At 45.5% G+C, this 11,700-nt stretch overlaps 1 protein-coding gene across 1 annotated transcript; it reads left to right on the top strand.

Moving 5' to 3' along the window:
* The first annotated feature begins 7,175 nt into the window (after positions 1-7,175).
* Positions 7,176-11,270, top strand: LOC121400769 (phosphatase and actin regulator 2-like). The gene is made up of 2 exons (XM_041584720.1): positions 7,176-8,066; positions 10,371-11,270. Exons 1-2 carry the CDS (start codon positions 7,176-7,178, stop codon positions 11,268-11,270), a joined length of 1,791 nt encoding a protein of 596 aa, XP_041440654.1.
* The last annotated feature ends 430 nt before the right edge of the window (positions 11,271-11,700 follow it).

Below are 11,700 nucleotides of genomic sequence, written 5' to 3'. Positions count from 1 at the left end.
GTCTGATTGCCGCCTGCACCGACCTTGCTTGAACTGACAACTCTTTTGCTCAACCCCTTGTACCTCGAACCTTGGCTTCCACCACTTCCTCCTTGGTCCACACTGCAACTGCGCCTTCGGGCCTGACAGTATAATCGGGCCATGGACCCCACTGAGGAAGTGACTCCTCCTCCGGATTTCGGAAGAGCTTTCCGTGGGTTAGCTTCCTGTATGGAGTCTTACGAGAGTCAACAGGTCCATTTTGGGCAAGCCCTGGAGGCAATCTTGGACAAACTGTCTGTGAATCCCCCTGCTGCCGCTGCTGCTTCCTCTCCTGTGGTCGTTGCTGCTCCTGCTCAGGGTACTGGACCCAAGGTGCCGGCTCCTCCTCTCTACCATGGTGATCCGCAGGCATGCCGAGGATTTGTAAACCAGTGCCAGATCCAGTTCGAGCTCCAGCCTACTCAGTATCCATCCGAGAGGGCAAAAGTGGGGTACGTTATTACCCGCCTGCAAGGAAAAGCTCTGGAGTGGGCATCTCCCTTATGGGAAAAGAATTCACCGCTCACTTACGATATAGACCTCTTCCTGCATTCCTTCCGCAAAGTCTTTGACGCTCCTGGGCGGGTCACTACTGCCGCCTCTCGTCTCTTGCAGATCCGTCAAGGCAACCGCCCAGTCAGTGATTATGCCATTGACTTTCGTACTCTAGCGGCCGAGACCACTTGGAATAACGATGCATACCATGCGGTCTTTTACCAAGGACTTTCCACTCGTCTGAAGGACGATTTAGTGTCCCGTGATATTCCTGACAATTTGGAAGATCTCATTACCTTGGCCACCAAGGTGGACACTCGAATGCGGGAGCATCTGTCCGATAGAGATAAGAGCAAGAGATTCCAGCCTCTCCTAGCTCCACATTTTCAGAAGCCCATCATTCCTACTACCTCTTCTTCCGCTTCGCCCCCTGTTGAACCCATGCAGATCGGGGGGGCACGCCTGACCGAGGAAGAGAAGCTCCGCAGACGCTCTGCCGGCCTATGCCTATATTGTGGAGGCAAGGCACACTTCGCCTTTAACTGCCCGGTGAAGCAAGAGAATCTTTCTCGCCTTGGTAAGTGTGGGGAGACACACTGGGGTGGAATTGTTTCTTATCCTGAACAGACCCCTCAACGTCTTTTGCTTCCTGTACAGCTTCAAGTAAACACTAAGCAGATTTCTTCGCAAGCATTTCTGGATTCTGGGGCTGCTGGGAACTTCCTGGACCAGTCATTTGCCATTCTGCACAAGATTCCTTTGAAGTCATTGCCTACACCTCTTCGAGTATTGGCCATCGACGACAGACCTCTGTCCAATGCCTATATCTCACATGCCACTACAGAACTTTCCGTTACGGTGGGGGCACTGCATGTGGAGAGACTTTCTTTTCTTATTATTAATTGCCCCTCCACACCTGTTGTTTTGGGACTACCCTGGCTTCAACTCCATAATCCTGTCATCGACTGGTCGGAAGGCCAGATTTCTCAGTGGAGTTTGTCTTGCCAACAGAGTTGTTTACCTTCCAATGCTGTTATGAAGTTGTCCTGCTCTTCAATAAATTTTCCTTCACTTCCCCAGGCATATCTGGACTTTTGTGATGTTTTTTGTAAAAAATCCGCAGAAACCCTTCCTTCCCACCGTCCCTATGATTGCCCCATTGATCTCCTTCCTGGCACCATGCCCCCTCGTGGCCGGACTTATCCGCTGTCTCCGTCCGAGACTAAGGCCATGAGAGAATATATACAAGAAAATCTCCAGCGTGGCTTCATTCGTCCTTCTTCATCGCCTGCTGGAGCTGGGTTTTTCTTCGTTGAGAAGAAGGATGGCACTCTACGACCTTGTATTGACTACCGGGGCCTTAACAAGATTACAGCCAAGAACCGTTACCCTTTACCCCTTATTTCAGAACTCTTTGACCGACTTAAAGGGGCTAGTATCTTTACCAAGCTGGATCTCAGAGGGGCATACAATCTGATCCGAATTCGGAAGGGCGACGAATGGAAGACGGCATTTAATACTCGGGATGGACATTACGAGTATCTCGTCATGCCGTTCGGACTTTGCAACACCCCTGCAGTTTTCCAAGAGTTCGTCAATGATATTTTTAGAGATCTTTTGGGACTGTGTGTGGTTGTTTATCTTGACGACATCCTCATTTTTTCCAAGCATCTTGACGAGCATAGAGGTCATGTCCGAGAAGTCCTTTCACGTTTGAGAGAAAATTCCCTCTACGCCAAGCTGGAAAAGTGTTCTTTTGAGACCCCGAAGATTCCCTTCCTGGGTTACATTATTTCGTCTGAAGGTTTTGAAATGGATCCAGCCAAGGTTTCTGCTATCCAAGAATGGCCTTTGCCTACCAGTACTAAGGCCATCCAGAGATTTATTGGCTTTGCCAATTACTACAGGCAGTTCATCAAAGGATTCTCTTCTAGAATTTCTCCTATCTTGGCCCTTATTCGCAAGGGGGGAAGGCCTGATATTTGGACTGCTCCTGCCAAAGCAGCTTTTGAATCCCTGAAGGAATCCTTTTCTTCCGCCTCAGTCCTAAGACATCCTGATCCTCTTCTTCCATTTTTCATAGAAGTTGACGCCTCTGATGTTGGGGCAGGTGCAATTCTCTCCCAGAGGCAACTCAATGATGGGAAGCTTCATCCTTGCGCCTTTTTCTCCAAGAAATTTTCCCCGCCTGAACGGAATTATGATGTTGGCAATCGTGAACTTCTGGCAGTTAAATTGGCTCTGGAAGAATGGAGACATCTTTTGGAAGGTTCCACTGTTCCTGTGACTATTTTTACGGATCATAAGAACTTAGAATATATCCAAACCCTTAAGCGGCTGAATCCCAGACAGGCACGGTGGTCCTTGTTCTTTTCCCGCTTTAATTTTATCATCACCTTCCGACCTGGCTCCAGGAACAAAAAGGCGGATGCTTTATCCAGAAGTTTTTCTTCCGTGAATTCCACGTTTGAAGATGAAGAACCAATTGTTCCATCCGCCAAAATTATCGCTGCCTTATTTCCTCCTATGGCTTCCCAAATTCTGTCTGCTCAAGTCTCAGCACCTGCCAATACTCCCTTTGGGGTAGCCTTTGTACCCCCAGATCTTCGTCAGACTATTTTGCTTCAATCCCACAGCTCCAAGCAGGCCGGTCATCCCGGGGTTAAGAAGACGATTGATCTGCTGTCTCGGCTGGTCTGGTGGCCCTCCTTACGAAAGGATGTTAAGGACTTTGTTGCTTCCTGTTCCATTTGTGCTGCCTCCAAATCTTGTCATACCTCTCCCAAGGGATTATTGTTACCTCTTCCCATTCCCTCCCGCCCTTGGACACACTTGGCCATGGACTTCATCGTGGAACTTCCCTCCTCCCAAGGTTTTACAGTCATCTGGGTAGTGATCGACAGATTCAGTAAGATGGCTCACTTCATTCCGCTCCGTAAACTACCCTCTGCATTGGAACTGTCTAAACTGTTTATTTTACACATTTTTCGTCTGCATGGTTTTCCTCTAGAGATTGTGTCTGACAGAGGTTCACAGTTTATTTCCAAGTTCTGGAGGTCTCTTTGCAAATCCCTCAATATTTCCCTTAATTTTTCTTCTGCCTACCATCCTCAATCCAATGGAGCTTCTGAGCGGGTTAACCAAGCTCTTGAACAATTTCTAAGATGTCATGTCTCATTGTGTCAAGATGATTGGGCTGAATTGCTTCCCTGGGCCGAATTTGCTCACAATAACTCTCTTCATGCTTCATCGGACCAGTCGCCTTTCTTTTGTGTCTATGGACTTCACCCTTTGGCCTTTTCTCAAGATTTTCTTCTCTCCGATGTGCCGGCTGCTAACGATCAAGTTTCTCATATGTCCGCCATTTGGCAAACCACTAAGAAGAACTTGGAGAAGAGTTCCTCCAGCCAGAAGTTTCATGCCGATAAGAAGCGTTCTCCAACCACTCAGTATGCTCTCGGTGATAAAGTTTGGCTCTCGTCTAAGAACATTCACCTCAAGGTCCCGTCTGCTAAATTAGGCCCTAAGTTCATTGGCCCTTTCTCCATAATTGAACTAGTAAATCCTGTGGCTGTCCGTCTTCAGTTACCTCCGGAGATGAAGATTCCAAACGTTTTTCATGTGTCTCTTCTGAAACCAGCCGTGGCGGGTCACTCTTCTCCCTTTCCTGCTCCTGTATCCGTCGACGGGTACCAAGAATTTGAGGTTGAGACTGTTTTGGATTCTCGAATTTCTAGAGGTTCCCTCCAGTATCTGGTGAAATGGAAGGGGTTCGGGCCTGAAGAGTGTTCCTGGGTCAAGCATTCGGACATTCATGCTCCTCTTCTGGTTCAAAGATTTCACAGAAGATTCCCTTCTAAACCCAATCGTGGTGGTCCTGAGGCCCCCCCGTAGAGGAGGGGGTACTGTTGTTAAGGACAGAAGTATGTCCTAAGAGTATCTGACCCTTCCGAATTATATGATAAGTAAATCCAACCGGCTGGCAGAAAGAAAATGACACTGACACATCTGTGCAGTATGCAAAATGTTTCTCACTCTGTCTTTATTTCAAAGTACAAAAGGTTATAAAGGCAAATCGGAGGTTTGACACCCCCCTAAGCTTGCGGTTAAGCTATATAGCTTCAAATGGAAAATTACAAACTACTAAAGTTTAGGTTATATATCTTCAAATGGAAAGCAATAAGGTGTAAAGTCTCTTATGCGGTTTAATTCAGCAGTCGTCTTCAGGAAACAGGTGCAGAGTGGCATAACCACAAACGTATGTGACCTCCTTAGCACAAGCCTGTTTCTATGAAGAGGTTCCTCTTGGTTACGGCCTAGCGAGATATCTGGGTTATAGAGACATCTGAGCAGGAAATATGTTTTGCAAAATAGCTTATGCAAGGAAATATCTCAGACATGCATGCAGTATGGCAGTAAAATAGACTTTTTAAATGATAGCAAACAGAATAGACTGACCAGTCCACCACAATCCCCCCTAAAAACGTCTATTTTGCTGTCCTTACCTAGATAGAAGTTAGCAAGTTGCTCCAGAGGGGGTACACCCTAATGGTGGGTATGATGCTTCAGCGTGGTCTGGAGAGACCTGCACAAAATCAGTGACCAACCCTTCCAACTTAACTAACAGCACTGACCTTAAACTAAGCGAGGGAGGGGGCGGGAGTGGGTGGGGTCTGAGGAAGGAATTGGGATAGGGCAGTAGTAGGAATGTAATGGTGGAAAAGGGCACGAACGAGATCATCAGGGTCCGATCCATCATCAGTATCAGCATCGGTAGCACAGTCCTCAGTGTTCACGTAAATATTGGGTGCGGAGAGTACAAAGGTAGGAGTCAGTTCAGATGCAAGACAAAGTTTGCGAATGCAGGGAATAAAACAGCAAAGGATGAGAGCACAGATAGATAAAAGGATAAGGGAAACTATACCTATCTCAGCAAGCACTTTCTTCCAACCAGTGAGCCAGGTGAAGTACTGATCCCACGGATCAGTGACACCTGAGTTACGCTTAAGTTCCTCAGAAAGTTCCTCTAATTTTTTAATGGCTATTGTGACCGAGCCATCTGGGCCAGTGTTGTCAGGGATATAGGTGCAGCAAGTCGAAGATTTATCAAGGACTTTGCAAACCCCACCTTTCTCAGCTAACAACATATCTAGGGCTAGGCGGTTTTGAAAAGTCATATGAGAGGTAGAATTAAGTTGATCTGCTATACCCCGAAGTGCATCTTTGGTGAAATTAACAAAACGCTGTTGATTATAGTAGATATAGTTAATCCAATCTACATTCTTATTGACTGTAACAAAGAGGAAAAGGGATTCAAATCCAGCAGCAACTTGATCTCTGGCTTTGAATTCATTTGGGACTCCTCGAGGGACACCAATGGCATCAATGTATACATGTGGGTCAAGGCTGCCAAATGGAGTGACATCACGTTTTGAGATAGAATGGTGGGGAGAGGTGGGGGTTGCGGGGGCAAGGGGAGTCCATGGGATTATGTGTAGAGGAATTATGGCTGTGCTTAGGGCACACTCACCATACCAATTTGTAGGCAGAAGATTACGGATCTTCATATCGCCACATATCCAAAAAATATCACTCAACGCTTGGGTTTGGGCTTGCAGGGAGCTGGGAGATGTGGCATTCTGGTAATCTGAACAATACCCCGTTGTGAAGTTACCTAGAGGCTTAGCAGAGGAAGAATAAGGAGAAGAGAAACAGGTATAATTCCCAGGATATATAGTAATACCAGGTGGTGGAGGGGAAGTGGAAGGGAGGATGGGATAATTAAGCTTCCAAGTTTCACAGGCGGAATGATTTGTAGATTTGTTAGAGAATAGGCTGAGGAAGCAATCGAGCTCATCGGCTGGGACGTGCAGGGGGACAGAGCCGAGATGGGGTCTGGCAGCCCCACAAACAAAACAGTTGCTTTTGTTATGTTGGGCTGCCGAATAGTGAATCCATTCCAGCCAGACATTAGAGTCGCTGAACCCAGTTTCAACAGCTAGGGAGTCAGTAAAGGTAGGATTAGAGATTGCAAGCATGCCTGGCACACTGGAAGAGAATTTACGAGGACTAGATGGTTTTGGAAACACTGGAGCATTAGAGCCTTTATAGATAGACATGTCTTGCAATTTAAATCGTATGAGAAAATTAGGAATGTTGTGCCAGTATAGACCAAAAACATAAAGATCTGAGTCTATCGGACTGGGGTCTGTAATAGAGAGAGTGAATTGGGAACTACCTGGACCAGGACGTAAGGTCATGCGGGTGAGAAGGGAGCGTTTATTTGCACATTTGCGTTTTGCGCTTTCTGGGTAATAGCCCCAATTGGAGTCCCCAGAATTCCAACCAACAGAACCCCAGTAATAACAGTCCCGCCCATAGTAGGTGTCGGTAACACAAATGTAGCCAATTGAGGTACGAATGAGGCTGGGGGTCAGACTAGGTGTGTAAAAATTCCCAAATTGATTCCCGAGGCTAAGTGGGGAGAAAGTGAAAGTGGCCACTCTAGTATTTGAGGAATTGAACCAAAAAGTACTGTCACCAGACCCGTCTTTAGTTATGGCCACTTGGCCGGGTGAGCTGTTGTGAATGACCAATTGTCCCCCCCCTCCACAGATGATGAAAAGGATATATAGGAACTTCATGATGATGCAGGTGAGATGGAGTCTGGAGCGGAATCAGAATCAGAATCACAACTTTCTGCCCCACCACCCAAGACATTGAGTCGACCTGGCACCCAAGAAATTGTTGTTTCTACAAACAACAAAAAAACAGTTGCCATCAAGTCTTCTTCATTGACTCCAGCATCTTCCTTGTCCCACCTTAAATCTAAGCAGCAAGTTCCCAGTAAAACTGTATCATCTGGGACACATAGAGCCAAAAAAGTAGGCAGTACAACTAATTCTATGTCAACAGAAGAAGAGTCTCAACCCACATCCTCACACACACATTCCATAGGCCAAAAGAAAACAGAAAGGACAGACCAGTCATTTCAGAATTTGGACTCTGAAATGCCGGATGTAAACCAGAAGAAACCTGTATCTTCTGAAGAAAACACAAGCCCACATTCCATATCTGCTTTGAAACATGAGGTGAAGGCATCATGCAGCATAAAGATTCCAGAACAAGAAGTCGGCAAGTTCAGTCAGCCAGTCATTATCTGTGATATAAGTGAGCTTCCCCAAACTGGGACAGAGGGCAAAACTAATCAAAAGGGTGTGGACATCCCCAGTGACAGTGAAGAAAATGAATTCAGGTCTCAGCCTTTGGAAAGCCAGGAGGATAGCTCCAGCTTGCTAAGCCAGGATGCAATAGATGATACTTCTAACACAGCTATCAATCCTGATTGTGATAGTGAAGGCAAAGAGAGCCAGACTAGTGACTCTGATTCTGATGGGCCCATCCTGTACACAGATGATGACGATGACGATGATGACAGCTCTGAGAGAAAGGGAAGAGGAAAGAAAGTCTGTCCCTGTGCGGAAATCGAGCAGGCTGGAAGACTTGATTATCTAGAAAAAGCGGGACAGGGAATTAATACAAAGAGTCACAAATAACATGTCATATTAAAATCTTCGTTCAAACCCTTAGGATGCCTAGATTGAAGCAGCCATATCCAATAGCATTCACGCTGCAAGAGACGCTTTTTGATATCAAAACCTTGTTTCTGTGTTACCTTTTCTAATATTTGCCAACGCAGCTGTGAAACTCTATGTCCATGAATAAAAAAATGTTTTGCCAAAAAAAAAAAAAAAAAAAAAACTAATCCTGTCTATTTCTTCAGCTTCACACCAGTCTAAACCAGCTGCTGAATGACTGTCACACACCACAGGGTTTTGTCCGGTGGAGAGTACTCTGTTTCTTATATCAATCAGTCTATGTCCCAGATCGTACGGACTCACAGGGAAATGGACGTTGAGGCGATATACTATAAAGCCCGTAAAACCTGGGAGGATTGGTCCTAAACCTAACACGGCAGCAGGATACCCCCCTGGTGTGATTTTGAACAACCTCCACCCTAATTTGGTAATTGTAAACAGTAAACCACACACACAATTAGGACATGACATGGGACCTCCTGTCTATATAACAATTACAGATATTCAACACACAAAAGACACTGTTAACCTCGATACTGGTGGATATCGTGACTGTCTGCAGACCAGGTCAACAGGGAACCTTATTCCCACGTCTGGGAGATATTACCAATACGCTCCTCGGGATCGGTCAACTACTGAACAATGTTGCCGATGGAGAGACACACTAGGAGCCGACTGACACGGCCGGTGCGCTGAAACTGATACCGCCACTCCTCGGGATCGGCCGACCACTACCGACTCAAACGGTCAGTGTCGCCGATGGGGAGTCACATTAGGGGCCGACTGGCACGGCCGGAGTGCTGCTGGACGGTACCAATCCCACGACTATTAGTTGTTTCCTGTTACCAGATCCCTTTTTAATTACCTATGTCCCCATCCACCAGTAGGGAGTCAATGGACAACAAAACATAAACCGGGCACAGATACTCTTATACAGGTCGGGTAAATGACACCAGGCAAGATATTACCTGTCTTTGCTGGCTACTAAAAGTCGATATTGACAACAAACACCATCAGCAGTAGGTATAGGGATGACACAGGCAAGAAACTAATAACATAGGTCTTACCTGTGTCCCGGAGGTGATCAGTCTCCGTCCTTTCCTCTACTGGGCGTCTGTCGTCCGTGGCATCGGCTAGTGGTCAGCCAGAACCTGGTGCCCCACGTTGGGCGCCAATTGTGATGGACAGAAGTATGTTTTGTGATGCCCTTGGTTGTTTTTCTCTGGGGTGGATCATCTTTTTTCTGGCTTGGACTGTGAGTTGTACTTTTGGAAGATGTAGCTGTTTTTTTAGCTTTGAGCTGTGCTGCTCCAGTTGTTTTATTTTGCTCAGTGCTACGGTAAGTTGTTCGATTGGTTGGCTTAGGAAGAACTGCCGGTGGCTGTTTATTAGGTACTGCTACAGTATGTTTTGCAGCTGAATCAACTTTCTTATGACTGCCAGTAGCTGCTACAGTTTTAGGAGGAATGTTAGGTTTTTTTTGTTTAAGCTGAGATGGAGCAGTGGTTGGCAGCATCTCTGGGCAGTTGTTAGGTCTCTCTGTAGGATCTTCCACTTTTTCTTCTAAAGAATGCGATTTCAATGCTACTGTCCCATTTTCAGCTGCTGGACTTTTTTCTCTAGGGGGTTCCTCACTGATTGGCACAGTGTGACCATTGGACTCTCCCACATTATCAGGAACATCGCTATCTTGATCTGGTATCTCCCTTAGGACTCCTCTTCGTATTAACTCTTCTCGACTCTGTCTCATAGATATCTTCCTTTCTAATACTGCTGAAGTCTCAATGAACTTCTCACTAGCCTTCTTCTTTCTCCATTTCCATGGCTTAAAGATTTTACCTATAGAAGAAAGTCTTCCTTTCCTTTTTAGAGGGGGTGTCTGGTTGCCTGAGTTTTGTGTATCACAATTTGTAAAAGTAGCTTTATCCAACCCATCAACTGATCCTGCAACATTCATACTCAGCAACCGGACTCGGTTGAATGAAGAAGTGTCACTTTTAGATCGAAACCTGAATAGGGGCTCCTGGAAGGAAATAGGTTGAGAATGGCCAGGAGAATACATTTCAGGTCCCAAGTGGAATTTGAACAATAAGATTGCTGATTTTTCAGAAAAGTACACTATTTTGTTGTCTTAAGTCATCTGTAACAAAAACCAAAATAGTGTACTTTTCTGAAAAATCAGCAATCTTATTGTTCAAATTCCACTTGGGACCGGAAATGTATTCTCCTGGCCATTCTCAACCTATTTCCTTCCAGGAGCCCCTATTCAGGTTTCGATCTAAAAGTGACACTTCTTCATTCAACCGAGTCCGGTTGCTGAGTATGAATGTTGCAGGATCAGTTGATGGGTTGGATAAAGCTACTTTTACAAATTGTGATACACAAAACTCAGGCAACCAGACACCCCCTCTAAAAAGGAAAGGAAGACTTTCTTCTATAGGTAAAATCTTTAAGCCATGGAAATGGAGAAAGAAGAAGGCTAGTGAGAAGTTCATTGAGACTTCAGCAGTATTAGAAAGGAAGATATCTATGAGACAGAGTCGAGAAGAGTTAATACGAAGAGGAGTCCTAAGGGAGATACCAGATCAAGATAGCGATGTTCCTGATAATGTGGGAGAGTCCAATGGTCACACTGTGCCAATCAGTGAGGAACCCCCTAGAGAAAAAAGTCCAGCAGCTGAAAATGGGACAGTAGCATTGAAATCGCATTCTTTAGAAGAAAAAGTGGAAGATCCTACAGAGAGACCTAACAACTGCCCAGAGATGCTGCCAACCACTGCTCCATCTCAGCTTAAACAAAAAAAACCTAACATTCCTCCTAAAACTGTAGCAGCTACTGGCAGTCATAAGAAAGTTGATTCAGCTGCAAAACATACTGTAGCAGTACCTAATAAACAGCCACCGGCAGTTCTTCCTAAGCCAACCAATCGAACAACTTACCGTAGCACTGAGCAAAATAAAACAACTGGAGCAGCACAGCTCAAAGCTAAAAAAACAGCTACATCTTCCAAAAGTACAACTCACAGTCCAAGCCAGAAAAAAGATGATCCACCCCAGAGAAAAACAACCAAGGGCATCACAAAACATACTTCTGTCCATCACAATTGGTGCCCCACGTTGGGCGCCAAAAATGTTAAGGACAGAAGTATGTCCTAAGAGTATCTGACCCTTCCGAATTATATGATAAGTAAATCCAACCGGCTGGCAGAAAGAAAATGACACTGACACATCTGTGCAGTATGCAAAATGTTTCTCACTCTGTCTTTATTTCAAAGTACAAAAGGTTATAAAGGCAAATCGGAGGTTTGACACCCCCCTAAGCTTGCGGTTAAGCTATATAGCTTCAAATGGAAAATTACAAACTACTAAAGTTTAGGTTATATATCTTCAAATGGAAAGCAATAAGGTGTAAAGTCTCTTATGCGGTTTAATTCAGCAGTCGTCTTCAGGAAACAGGTGCAGAGTGGCATAACCACAAACGTATGTGACCTCCTTAGCACAAGCCTGTTTCTATGAAGAGGTTCCTCTTGGTTACGGCCTAGCGAGATATCTGGGTTATAGAGACATCTGAGCAGGAAATATGTTT

The sequence above is a fragment of the Xenopus laevis genome, chromosome 2S (genome assembly GCF_017654675.1).
Source record: "Xenopus laevis strain J_2021 chromosome 2S, Xenopus_laevis_v10.1, whole genome shotgun sequence".
Classification (NCBI taxonomy): Eukaryota; Metazoa; Chordata; class Amphibia; order Anura; family Pipidae; genus Xenopus; species Xenopus laevis.
This window is presented reverse-complemented; position numbering and strand designations above follow the sequence as displayed.

Excerpts from the sequence above, each read along its gene's own strand:
- LOC121400769 (XM_041584720.1), top strand. The coding sequence starts at position 7,176 with ATGGAGTCTGGAGCGGAATCAGAATCAGAATCACAACTTTCTGCCCCA. Across the intron at positions 8,067-10,370 it reads GAATTAATACAAAGAGTCAC|GAGCCCCTATTCAGGTTTCG; the intron begins AAATAACATGTC and ends ATTTCCTTCCAG.